At 49.4% G+C, this 14,080-nt stretch overlaps 1 protein-coding gene across 15 annotated transcripts in view; it reads left to right on the forward strand.

The window, feature by feature from the left end:
* Nucleotides 1-10,745: 10,745 nt before the first annotated feature.
* Nucleotides 10,746-14,080, forward strand: part of ABCC8 (ATP binding cassette subfamily C member 8) — an 84,457-nt gene continuing 81,122 nt past the window's right edge. For all 15 annotated transcript variants that reach the window (XM_077963166.1, XM_015114767.3, XM_077963167.1 and 12 more), the window contains exons 1-2: nucleotides 10,746-10,948; nucleotides 12,552-12,693. In XM_077963166.1, the coding sequence (XP_077819292.1) occupies nucleotides 10,801-10,948; nucleotides 12,552-12,693 (290 nt within the window). In that variant the 5' untranslated portion in view covers nucleotides 10,746-10,800. The remainder of the gene's footprint in view (nucleotides 10,949-12,551; nucleotides 12,694-14,080) is intronic.

Below are 14,080 nucleotides of genomic sequence, written 5' to 3' on the forward strand. Positions count from 1 at the left end.
GCATTTCAGTATCAAACCATCTCCCATACCCCATAAATATATACACCTACTATGTACCCACAAAAATTAAAATAAAGAAATGCCTCGGGATTTAGGTAGGGAGAGAGCATTCTAGTCTTCCTGGCACCTTGGGACCTTAGCCTGGGGACCTAGCCCTTGCTGTAACCTTTTGGCCCCCTTGGGGAGATAAGAATTTTTTTATCCTTTAAAAAAATTGTGGTACAATACACACACATAACATAAAACTTAGCATCATAACCATTTTTAAGTACAGTTGAGTTATATTAAGTACATTCACACTGTTGTGCAACCATCACCACCACCCATCTCCAGAACTCTTTTCATCTTGCAAAACTGAACTCTGTACCCATTAAATAATAACTCCCATTCTCCCCTCCCCGTCGCCCCTGGTAATCATCATTCTACTTTCCATCTCTATGAATCTGACTATTCCAGGAACCTCATATGAGTAGACACATTTTATTATCCTTTTAGAACAGACACGTTAACTAGACACATAGCTACAGATCTGATTCTCATGCTTATATGAAGGGCAGAATGCTTCTAAGGAAGGTGAAAGCACAAATTCTTTTCCTTTATGTCATATACATTTTCAAGACTCAGGAGGCCAGGGCTTTTTACAGGAGCACTGAGAAATTCAAGGAAATGTTATTTCCCCACAGTCCACGTGTACAAACAGTATGACGGTTGCAGGCTGGCCGATGATAGCAGGTTCTCGGCAAGCACAGAAGGCAGCCACCTCCAAGGAAGCAGAGTCTCTCCCTCTCTGCCTGTATGTGGCACAGTTGACCACTCTGGCCACAGACTTTTCATTGGTCAAGGGTGATCCTGAGACCAGTGAGCCAGCTCAGACTACTGTGCAAGCCCCATCACTTACCTGACAGGTACCAAGGAGCAAAATCTTGTCTTGTATGATTCCAGAGCCTCGACACAGTCCAACAGCCATCCAGCTGGCAGCTACCTCAGGCCTGCAGCTCCTGACTCTGAGTCCATAAGTGGATTTAGGAAGGGGGACGCAGGGGAGAGGACTTTAAGCCAGCCCACCTCAGGGAAGGACCAGGAAAGTGACTATGGAAAGTGACCAGGAAGTGACTATGGAGCCCAGTGCTGAAAGCTGAGAAGCAGGTTGTCAGATAGCTGGGGGATTTGGAGGTGCCGTCCCCAAGAGGGAACAGCACAGCCTCTGGGAAGACCTGCTTTTAGCTTCCATTGCCCTGTTCTGGGCACACACAGCAGATGCTTCATAAATAAAGATTGTCAAATGAATGATGGCTGCCTATAGGAGCAGAAGCTATGTGAGGAACTCCTTGGCTGAAAGTTCTGAAGCACTAACAATCCAGTCCCCCTTCACCCCGTTATTTTCCATGACTCCCCTCAGCCTGCACCCCATCCTAGAAAGACTCATTAGTTCATTCATTGCATCTGGAAAACTGTAGCTCAGTGGCCCCTCCTTTGCACACACTGGCATACCCTTCCCAACCAGGCTGACTTCTTCACCTGTGCAGACTGGGCCAACCCTCAAGGCCATCATTTCCCCTAAAGCTTCTAGGAAGCACCCTTTCCAAGCCCAGCCAACTTTTTGTTTTTAAATAAATATATATTTCTTTTGTTTTCCCGGCCATGTGGTAAACCCCTGAGGGCAGGGACCATCAGTTATTATTCCTTAACTGGAGACAATGTGGTGGAGAGAAATGGTTCTCAAACTTTAGCATGCATCAGAGTCACCTGGAGGACTTGTTAAAGCAGACGTTTGGACTAGAGTTTCAGATTCAGTAGGTTAGGGGCTGGCCTGAGAATTTGCATTTCTAACAAATTCCCATGTAATTCCCATCTGCTGGTCCCAAGGACCACACTTTTTGAGAACCATCAGTACAGAAAGCACATGGGTTCCAGACCCAGCTTAACCTGGGTTCCAATCTAGGCTCCAAATCTTACTGCACTGTGTGAGCTAGGACAAGTCCCTTAGCCTGTCTGGGCCTCAGTTTCCTAAGGACACAATAATGCTGATTTCACAGACTTACAGAGGAACCCAGCTGGCATGGCAGGTGCTTAATAAATGCCTAGTACTGACTGTCTCAGTTACACATTGGTGCACCCACGGACTGAGCCAGGGAATTTCCCCAGTTAGGGGAATGAGCAACACCTCAACACCCTCCTCCCCTACTCCATCCCACCAGGGAACCAGTCTCTGGGGCAGCAGAGGAATTTTACATGATTTCTCTGGCTTCAGTGGAAAAGGTGATGCTTCTCTCCAAACCACTGGGGTTGCTCTTCTAAACAGAACTTCTGTAGTCTCTGTCCTCTGCCCAAGCCTCAGAGCACTCGCATCATTAAATAATTACCTCCTCAATGACACACTGGATAAAAACAATCTGCAAATTTAATATATTCACCAATTTGAAATTTTAGTGTACAAATTTTAGCTAAAAAATAGCTTTTGGCTCAACATGGGGCATGAGGAGACACTTTGGCAATGTCGTCTTACAGCAGGTAAATGCTAGGTACTGGCTGTGAGTCTGTCTCTATGTTTCTCTCACTCCTAACTCTCTCTCTCACACTCTCTCTCCATTTCAGGTTTCTGATTGCCCTGAGTGAGAGGTTCTTCTCTGGCCAAGTACCAGAGAAGGGTCTTCTACAGAATCACAGTCTCACATGTAGCCACACTTGCCTCCATTTATACAGCAAGTTTTCATCAGTGAACAAGTGGTTTAGTTTGTTTGTGCTGCTCTAACAAAATACCATAGATTGGGTGACTTATAAACAACAGACATTTATTCCTCCTAGTTCTGGATGCTGGGAAGTTCAAGATCAAGGCACTAACAGAATTGGTGTCTGGTAAGGACTCGCCTCCTCATAGGTGGCCATCTTCTCACTACAAACTGATGTGGTGGAAGGGGCAAATGAGGTCTCTGGGGCCTCTTTCATAAGGGTACTAATCCCACTCATGAGGACTCTGCCCTCATGATGTAATAATCTCTGGATGGCCCCACCCCCTAACATCATCACCTTGGGGATTAGGATTTGGGAGTGGGGGGTACATAAACACTCAGTCCATTGCAACAAGGAAGTCAACTATATACATTATGTATGGACATGCACTCAACCAGCCAAGTCTAAGAACAGGGGATTGATCATCAGAGAAATGCAAATCAAAACTACAATGAGATATTATCTTACCCCAGTTAAAATGGCTTATATCCAAAAGACAGGCAATAACAAATGCTGGGGAGGACATGGAGAAAAAGGAACCCTCGGACACTGTTGGTGGAAATGTACATTCGTACAACCACTACGGAGAACAGTTAGAAGGTTCCTCAAAAAACTAAAACTAGAGCTACCCTGTGATCCAGCAATTTCACTGCTGTGTATATACCCAAAAGAAAGGACATCAGTATATTGAAGAGATATCTGCACTACCATGTTTGTTGCAACACTGTTCACAGTAGCCAAGATATGGAAGCAACCTAAGTGTCCATCCACAGATGAATGGATAAAGAAAATGTGGTACTTATACACAGTGGAGTACTATACAGCCATAAAAAATGAGATCCTGTCATTTGCAACAACATGGGTGGAACTGGAGATCATTATGTTAAGCAAAATAAGCCAGGCACAGAAAAACAAATTTCACTTGCTCTCACTTATTTGTGAGAGCTAAAAATGAAAACAATTGAAGTCATCAAGATAGAGAGTAGAAGTACCAGAAGCTAGGAAGGGTGGAGGAGGGGGGTAAGGGAGGAATGGTTAATGGGTACAAAATTATAGTTAGATAGAATGAATAGGATCCAGTATTTAGATAGCACAACAGGGTGACTACAATCAGCAATAATTTATTGGTACATTTTAAAATAACTCAAAGAGGGCCCAGGCACAGTGGTTCACACCTGTAATCCCAGCAATTTGGGAGGCCGAGGGAGGTGGATCACCTGAGGTCAGAGTTCAAGACGAGCCTGGCCAACATGGTGAAACCCCATCTCTACTAAAAATACAAAAAAATTAGCCGGATGTGGTGGTGTGGGCCTGTAATCCCAGCTACTCGGGAGGCTGAGACAGGAGAATCACTTGAATCCAGGAGGCAAAAGTTGCAATGAGCTGAGATCGTGCCACTGCACTCCAGCCTGGGTGACAGAGTGAGACTCCGTCTCAAAAAATAAAATAAAATAATTCAAAGAGTATAACTGGATTATTTATAACACAAAGAAAAGATAAATGCTTGAGGTGATGGATACCCCCTTTATTCTGATGTGATTATTATACATTATCAAAAGATCTCATGTACCTCATAAATATATCCACCTACTCTGTATCCACAAAGATTAAAAAAATAATAATAATTAATAAATAAATAAGAACAGGGGGCTTGCTCTGCAGACACTGCATCCAGACAAGTCCCGCCTCCCACCACATCACACCCCCTTCCAAATGGATAGCTTCCACTCCCGCTTTTGTCTTCTTCATTTATCCCACCCCTGCCTAAGCCCATCCCTGTATCTCAGAAGGCTGCCCCTATAGGAGCCTGGACTCTGCCACCTTCTTTGCTGGATGACCTTGGGCAACCAAGGTTTTCTCTCTGCCTTATTCTCAACTTGGTAATAGCAAGCATACTACCTGCTTTAAAGAGAGATGGTGACTAAACCAGACAATGTAATAAATGACTTGGCACTAGGCAGGAACTCAATCAATTATTTAAAAAAAAAAAATCCGTGAGTATCTTGGGATTTCAGACAAGAAGCCCTCGGCTGACCTGAAAGTGGAAAAGCTTGACTCGAGTGTCTCCTGTGTGCTAGGTTTTCTCACACACACTCTCCATAAGAGAGAGATTATTCTTCCTATTTGACAGCTGAGGCTCAGGGAGGCTGACTGGCCCAAGGTCACACAGCTGGTCAGGGATAACGCCAGGACCTAAACCTCCCCACTACAGAGTTTGGGTTTAGGCAGGCTCTGCTCAGGGGACAGGAGCTGAAGTCCATCTGTGGAGAGGGGAGGAACATACAGGAAATGGGAAGTTACTGAGCAGTGCCCTCGCATCACCTGGCCTCAGCCCCAGCTCTAGCAGGACCCTCCAGGCCCAGACCGCTGAGGGCGTGCTGTGCCAGCCAGAGGCATCTGTCAAGGTCCTGGCTGGGCCAGAGAGCAGAGTCCTCTTTGGCTGAACCCTGAGGGACAGTCTGCAGCAGTGTGGCCCTGGGCAGGGAGCGGGTTCAGTCAGCACACCTTATGGGATTCCACAGCATTGGGTCAGACCCAGAGCTGTCCCCATGCTGTTCACACACATTTCCTTCCGTCAGCAGTGGCAGCTGTCTCCAGAGCAAATCACTGCAGGGTCATTTGTGTGCCTGCTTCACCCACAGGGGTAAGGCCCCAGGAAGCAGGGCCCCCTCACCCTCGAATCTTCTCATCTGACTCCGGACGGATGCCAGTGACAGAACTAGGCCTTTCTTTCGGGTTCTAACACAGAGAATAGGCAAAAGGCACAGATACACAGGTTTCCCCAAAGGTCTGTTCTTTGGGCCTTGCACTCCCTCCTCAGGAGTCAAAGTCTCAGAGGCAGAAAAATCCTTGGTACCCCCAGGATCCCTTTGGGAAGTGGTTAACAGCACAGGCTTTGAAGCCAGGCCTTGCTGAGTTTGTCTGTTTTCTCCACCAACTCCCCCAGCTGTGTGACTAGGGAATGGGACTTAACCTCTCTGAGCCTCAGTTCTCCCGATAGTTGTAACTACTAGGCAGGGTTACTGTGAGATTTAAAACACGTAAAGTGGTTGGCATGTACTAAGCACTCAACAACTGTTGGTGAAACAAAAAGGAGAAAATCTTATCACCCCTGCCCCCTCAATAATCTTCCCAGAAAGAGAGCAGGTTTGGGGATGACCAGCAGCTTGGGAAGGGAGCGAGGCTTGCTTGAGAAGCCCTAAGTGGGTAAGCAAGCTGAAGGCAAATACTGACTTGCTCTGGGTCACAAGGGGCATGTTTTTTAAAAAAAGATACTGTGTGGAAGAAAGGAAGAGGAGATATGAGATACACACAAAGGAGAAGACCACTGGGGGTACAGGAGAAATGGGGGATTTTACAAAGTTTCTGCTGTGAGTTGTGTGAATTACACCTCTTCCAGCTCTCTGTAAAGAGCTCAGTAAAGATTTCATTTTTTAAAATCAACGGACTGGGAGTTGGCTCTTTTAGAGGATGCAAGGAGATGCTGAGTTTGACCTTAAGTGGCCTCAAGGGTATAGAGCAACCAGGACATCCGTGGGAGTTATCCTTCTGAGTTATGTTACTGTGGTGAGGGTGATCTTGGACCAAAACTTAAGTGGGCAAGAACAAGAATGTTATTTAATTTCTATATCAAGTCTCCATCCCACTAGGCTGGCAGAAAACATTAACCTTGGGCCTTCTTGGATTTCCTTCCCCACCTCCCCACTTATGTGGTGCCAAGAGACTGGGGAGGGTTCATCTTGTTCCTGCCTTACCCTTCCCATTCAAATATGGCTGAGGGTCCCCTGCCTCTGTCATCTAGAGGCCCTGCCCTGGGACAAGAAGACTTTTCTTCAAAACAACCCTTGTATGTGAGCCAGGCACAGTGGCTCACACTTGTAATCCCAACACTCTGAGAGGCCAAGGTGCAGGGGAGGGGATCCCTTGAGGCCAGGAGCTCGAGACCAGCCTGGGCAACACAGTAAGACCCCCATCTCTACAGAAAAGTAATTCTTAAAAACCTAAAAAGCCCCTGTATGGATTTTCTGACACAGTCTACACACAGCCTGTCCTTTCTGGTGGCTGTCCCCCAGCCACCCCTACAACAGACAGGCAGGGAGGCTGGGCACAAGCTCCCTCTCAAAAGAACTTCTCTACTTCCCTCCTCCTGACATGGGGCAGGATGGAGATGAGACAGGAGATCACTTCTCCCTCCCAGGTTTCAGTTAAGACATTTTGTCTCTACATCAGTCCTCTCTTTTACCGGTTCTACAGTTTTCCATGTTCCCCTGTGGACACAGGCTTTGAGCACCTGAAGGAGATGGAAAAGGACCCATCTTTCTCAGTCAGTGATGGTCGCCTGAACTTAGGCTCTGTACTTGTTCCCCACTATTCCATAGTATAGATCACACCATGAGTTTTGCTTTTGTCTGTTTTTAACCAGCCCACTGTTGATTGTGATTTTTGAAAGAGTTCATTTCTTAAACTATCACCCCACTCCATTATGTCACCATTGTCATTGTAATGACCCTCTCTGCCAAGGTCACTGGAACACTGGCACACCTAGTCAGCCAGATAGAAACAAAGGCACTAAGGCCAGAACAACATCAGAGCTGGAAGGGACATTTTTTTTTTTTTTTTTTGAGACAGGGTCTCGCTCTGTTGCCCAGGCTGGAGGGCAGTGGCCTGATCATGTCTCATTGCAGCCTTAACCCCGCTGGCTCAAGGGATCTGGAAAGGACTTTTCTGAAGCTCTGCGCCAGTCCCTTTGCTACACCCTGTCTGAGGCCACACCCACCCAGTAGCCGGTGAGTGTGAGAATCCAATCCCGGAAATCCAGCCCTAGTTTTCATTTTGCCAGGAGAATGGCTGGGAATTCTCAGAGGGGGGTTACCCTTGCTCAAAGCAAGCTCCCAGAGTCTGACCTTCTTCCAGCCCCTAGCAAGAGAAGCAGGAGGCATCGCTGGAGGTGGGGAAGCACCAGAGACCCAGCACCTCCCCCACAGAGGCAAGCATAACCCTGTTACAGACATAAATGATTTTGTATGCGACACACTGCTCTGCGTCTGTGTCTTGGACATCTTCCCCTGCCAGTAAGCATAACTCTATTCTCTGCGCTTGCTCCATAGTATCCCATAGTACAGGCAATATCTGGTTTTTGTCTGTTTGGGTTTTGTCTGTTTGAACCAGCCCCATATTGATGAGCATTTGGGCTGATTCCAGGATTACAACCCATATATTACAAAGGAAGTCCTTTCATGCCCCCGTGCACACCTGACTCCACACTTTTCAGAGTAATTCTTCCACCCACACGGTGGGCAGTGTGGTGCATGTCCTCAATGTAGAGCTAGGTGCAGGGAAAGATGGAATTTGTCCACAGTCACAAGTAAGTTTGTGCTGGAGATGGCAAACACGGGTCCCCAAGACTCCAGACTTAACACTTTCTTAGTCCCAGGTGATGCTCCCTTAATACCAGACTTGTTGTTTATTTTAAATGACCCGGAATAAGCAAGTGTGAGTGTTGCACCAGGCAATGTGGGGTGAGGGAGAGGCCATTAAATAACCCTGATTGATCGAGGGGCTGTCGTGTGTGGTCACCCAGGGGATGAAGCAGCTGGGACCATCTCCCCAACTTGCAAAGCACATTCACACCCATGATCTCATCTTAATCCTCTGGGGTCCATATTATTATCTTTTCCACTTAGAAATAAGGAAACTGAAGTGCAGAATGGTAACTTGCCCCCAAATCACACAACTAGTAGTGGTAGAGCCAGGACTAGGAACCCCGTTCTTTGAAAGTGAATATATTATTACTGCTAAAAAGAAAGATAGCATTGCTGAAAGTGTGAAAAACTGATATTGTAACTACAAAACAAAATAACAACATTGCAGAAAATATATTTTTAAAAAAACTTGAAAGCAAGAAAAATAAACTAAAAGAAAAAATCTTGCTGGGTGACCATGGGCCGGTCATCTCATCTCTCTGAACCTCAGCTGTCTCATTTTTTAAAAAAAGGAATGATGATAAGCACAGCGACGGCAGCTAATACATACCGAGCACTGCCTTACCATATTTCCAAGTCTGACCTTTCCCTTACAGGCTTCACACAACCATACATATTTCTTTTTTTTTTTTTTTTTTTTTTTTTTTTTTTGAGACGGAGTCTCGCTCTGCCGCCCAGGCTGGAGTGCAGTGGCCAGATCTCGGCTCACTGCAAGCTCCACATCCCGGGTTCACGCCATTCTCCTGCCTCAGCCTCCCGAGTATCTGGGACTACAGGTGCCCGCCACCTCGCCCGGCTAGTTTTTTGTATTTTTTAGTAGAGACGGGGTTTCACCGTGTCAGCCAGGATGGTCTCGATCTCCTGACCTCATGATCCGCCCGTCTCGGCCTCCCAAAGTGCTGGGATTACAGGCTTGAGCCACCGCGCCCGGCCAACCATACATATTTCATACGGCTATAATCATGGGAAGCACAATTTTGTTTGCCGTTTTTCACCTGACACTATCTCGTAAACTTTTTCTATTGACTACACAGACTCAGCTAGCACCGTTCCAGCGGCTGCATTTTCCCAGGTTAATTAACCCCTGTCCCTGGTGCAGGATATTTACTGCCACCAAGTTTTCACTATTTTGGCTGATGCTGCAAGAAACATCTTTCGGCTTCAGAGAAATTCTCCAAAGTCAGAGACTGAGGCTTTCAGACCCTGGACCCTGCTCTCCCAAGGCTGTTCACCTAACCCCATCTGCCCTCTGCCTCAGGGCCTGGGCAGAGCCTCGGCCTTGCTGAAGCGTGCTGGAGGGGCTCACCAGGTTCAGCAGCCTCAGGGCAGTCTCAGTGAAGCTTGTAGGCAAAGGAGCTGAAGGGGTCTTCCTTTGGTTTCCCCTGACCCTTCCTGAGAACATGCTCATTTATGCTTCATACCCTATCTAGGAAAGTTCTTCTTAAATCTAACCCCCAAATCCCATTTTCTGTTTTTTCTACATACGATATAAACTTCTTTGGGGCACAGTCTCATGAGAATCTCTCCAGAACGTATAGGAAGGCATAACGTTGTCTGTACAATTTCATGGTGTCCTCCAAATGTTAAGCCTGTTCCAGGTCAGGTTAAGAATTTCAGTCTCCCTCCACTACCTCGCATCCGTCTGGCCAGATGCGTTTCTAAAGCTCCTCTTTTTCAGCCTGGGGCCGTCACCCATTCTACCCACTGGTCTGCCAGTCGCTGTAGGGTTGTCATGTACCAGAGGCATGAGTACAAATGATGGGGGTGGGGACGGGGGACCTGAGCAGCTGGGGTCAAGCTATGCTTCCCTGCTTGCTGGAACTGAGACCTTGGGGAAGTCATGTTACTGTTCTCCCTTCAGCTCCCTCGCAGTTTGGTTTTCCTCATCAGAAAAATGGAAGTGATTAGAACCTGTACCTAGCAAGAGTGCTGGGAGATCCTCGTGTGAAAGTGCCCGATAAGCTGTAAAGTAGTACCTAGGATTGCCCCACCTGGGACCACTTTTGAAAACGCCCAAGCCCCACCCCCCACCACCACCAACACAAGGTAACATTCTGCCCCACTTTTCTCATCCATGTGGGGCGGAGACTTGCGCCACTCTGCCCCCGTCCCTCGGCTCTCTACATCCACCGCACCACGCTCAGGTGAACTCACGCTCGGGACCCTGAACCCGCCCACTCCAGGCCATGTGGACCCTTCTCTCCTCTTCTGCACGCCCCACCCTCCTTTCCTACCCAGACTCCAGTGTGCCCACACCCCACTCCCCATCTCCGCCTGCCCTTCCCCTCGCCCCCAGCGCACGCGCGCATCGGGGCACTCACGAAGCGACCCCGGCAACATCTGGGAGCACGCGCCTCCATATCTGCAAGGCGGGCGCAGGCGTGGCAGGGCGGGTCGGGTTCCTCGCGGTCCCCACGGTCCCGCAGGTGGTGGTGCAGGGCGGGGTGCGGGAGAGGGAGGCCGGCGGGGCGGGGCGGGGCCCGGGAGGGCGGGGGCCTGAGGGCCGGGCAGGGCGGCGGAGCTGCGAGGGACAGAGGCTCGGGAGGCGCGCGGAGCCAGCGGAGCCCGAGCCCGAGCCCGCGCCGCCATGCCCCTGGCCTTCTGCGGCAGCGAGAACCACTCGGCCGCCTACCGGGTGGACCAGGGCGTCCTCAACAACGGCTGCTTTGTGGACGCGCTCAACGTGGTGCCGCACGTTTTCCTACTCTTCATCACCTTCCCCATCCTCTTCATCGGTGAGTGCGCGCGGCGAGCAGCGGAGGAGGGGACGGGAGAGCAGGGAGGGAGGAGGGGGAGGCGCTGCGCGCCGCACCGCTCGGCGTCCCCTTCCGGCCCATGACAGCCTCGTTCCCGGGGTCCCCTGTCCTGTGTCCTGCCCGCCGGTCCCTGCATTCGCACACCAGCTCATCCCTTCACTCCCCCGGTGCCTCCGATCCCGCGCCAAACACAGCTGACGTTTGTGACCCACGGGATCGCCAAGTTTTGCTTCTGCAGGGCCAAGAGCTGGGATGGGGGAAAGGGAAAGAGGAGGTCTCTGCACGCGGTGGGGAAGTGGAGAGGGGTCGGGCCTCATCCTCCGTGGCGCAGCTTAGGGAGCCGGGTCACCCCTCCCGCAAGGCACCCTCCCACTCAGCCGCAGCTGGGCCTAGGGAGGAGGGAAGCCTGTGCTTCGGAGCCTGGGATGGAGGCCCCGCTAACCACTATGCTTTCACCGGGCTGAGCCGCGCAGTGGTCCGTGATCTTTGACAGTCCCGGGCCCGCGCTCTGGGCAAGGAGAAGCGAGAGCTAGGGACTTGGATTCCCTTCCCCCGCCACCCCACCCAGGCATGTGTCTCCAGAGCGCAACTTCTCAGGCTCTGCGCAAAGTAGCTCAGACTTGCCGACCCAGCGACCCCGGCGCCCTTGCTTGCAAAGTTGGGGGCCACGGCTGGGACAATCGTGCGTGCGTGCCTCTCCACTGAGGTCCCCCCGCCCCCATCTCTCTCCAAGACTTTGGCTCTTCCAGACCAGTCAAGTCTATCAACTCATAGGGTGTCCCCTGCCTCCCCAAAACGTGTTCATTCACTTTAAGAAAAAAAGCAAATCTTAAAATTCATGTACAGCTTTGGGGAAGAAAGGAAAGATTGTCACAAAATTAGATTTACAAGAGGTTGCTGCAGAAGCAGAGTTGCTAGTTATTAACAAACACAGTTAGACAGAAATAGAAAGAAAACATACAAAATATGTGCTCGTATGTGCATCAAAAATAAAAAAAAGAACAGCATTTTCACTTCTGTTCTCAACCAAATGGTTTATTAACCTGATGACTTGTCACACAAGAAGTTAACGTGTATAATGGGGTACCTTGGCAGGGCACAGTGGCTCACGGCTGTAATTCCAGCACTTTGGTGGGCTGTGACAGGAAGATTGCTTGAGTCCAGGAGTTTGAGACCAGCTTAGGCAACATAATGAGACCCCCCTCTTTCTACAAAAAATTAAAAATTAGCTGAACATGGTGATGTGCACCTGTAGTCCCAGCTACTCAGGAGGCTGGAGGATCACTTTAGCCTAGGAGATCAAGGCTGCAGTGAGCAGGGGTCGTGGCACTGCACTCCAGCAGAGGCAACAGAGCAAGACCCTCTCTCGAAAAGAAAAAAAGGTGTGGTGGGGGGAGGTACCAGCATAGGACCAGGCTGAATGAGTTGGACGTTTAGTTTGTGTGCACCAGCCTTGGGGATTCTCATGTGTAGGTGTCACCCCCACCATGGTCCCAATGCCCAAGCAACCTTCTGGGGTTCATGCACCCTCCTCCTCCTCCAAGTGGGCAGGCATCCTGCCTCTGACTGTCTTTCCCTGCAGGATGGGGCAGTCAGAGCTCCAAGGTGCACATCCATCACAGCACGTGGCTTCATTTCCCTGGGCACAACCTGCGGTGGATCCTGACTTTCATGCTGCTCTTCGTCCTGGTGTGTGAGATTGCAGAGGGCATCCTGTCTGATGGGTGAGTGACTGTCTGAGGACTCAGGAAAGTGAATCTGCTACAGGGTACTTCCTGAAAGGCCGAAGGAGACGCTAGCTCACCTGCATTCCACAAGCCCATATCTTTTGTTACTACATCCAGCAACTCAATGTCTCCTATGTGCCAACCTCTCTGAGCTGGGCATTGGACACAAGTGAGTCCCAGGCCCTGCCATCAGTCCAGGAGAGTGGAGGGAACATGGATCTGCATGCTAAGTCCCAGTGTAATAATGCTAGAGCCTATTAGAATGCCACAATTCCAGTGGAAAATGCCAGGTCTCTTCTACAAGCTGCCGGAGTTACCTTCTTGGAAGAAAAAAAAAAATCTAAGCATGCCACCCACTCTTGCATAAGACCTTTCCTTGATTCTCAGCTGTTTCGAAGATGTGGTCTCAGATCCTCAGCCCACCATCCAAGGTCTTCACAGTCAGCCCCACCTGTCTCTGGCCTCATTCCCTATGCCTACCTTCCCTTTGGGTCTCACAGCACACTCCTCCCACCTCTGGTACAGCACGGATCATACTGTATGTTAAAGTTTATGTCTATTTGCAAAGCTGTCTTCTGAGTCAGAAAGGCCTAAGAGTTAGAATCTGAGTCTTGTTCATCTTTGTATTCACAGTGCAAGGCATGTGATAAACATAAACATTATTCAGTCCATAAACATTTATTGGGTCCTTAGGAGAATAAATGAAACTGTGTTACAAATAAATACTCTGGGAGGCAAGAGGAAGGCAGAGTTGGGCAAGTTCCGTGGTTGAGAGGGCTTTGGAGCGGAGTCTGGAAGGGTGACTAGGTTTCTGACACACAGAGGAGGAAGGAGAGAGAGAGCTTGTGGTGCCTGAGGGAAGAGAAAAGGCACCAAAGAGAAAAGCAGGTAGGGCTAGGGAGCAGCACAGGGGCTGGAGCATTAAACACAGGCTAGGGAGCGATGGAGGCTGAGGCTGGGAACCCAGGTTGGGGCATCTCAGGAGGACTGTGAATCCCAGACTGCATGTTTGGGTTGGATTTGGTCAGCAGTTTGGAAAAGAAGAGGGATGTCATCAGCATAACACTTTTAGGTGAGAACCTGAGGAGGTGTTCAGCGCAGGCTGGAGGCAGGGAGAAGCTAGAGGTATAATAGAAGTGGCACTTAGCATTGATTGCAGTAGTCTAGGTGAGCGATAACTGCAGACAGAAATGGTGTGTCCGCAGTCGAGGACAGAAGAGGAGCTGGAGCAGCCATCTCACTAAGGAAGAATCCAGTAAGCAGCAAGAATGAGAGACTGCCAGGAGAGGGAGTGATGGAGGAGAGGGATATTTGGCTTGAGTATCTGAGGTCCAGCGCCCCCTGAGCTGGAATCAGACTATCCAGACTGCACTCCTACAGCACT

This window comes from Macaca mulatta, chromosome 14 (assembly GCF_049350105.2).
Source record: "Macaca mulatta isolate MMU2019108-1 chromosome 14, T2T-MMU8v2.0, whole genome shotgun sequence".
Classification (NCBI taxonomy): Eukaryota; Metazoa; Chordata; class Mammalia; order Primates; family Cercopithecidae; genus Macaca; species Macaca mulatta.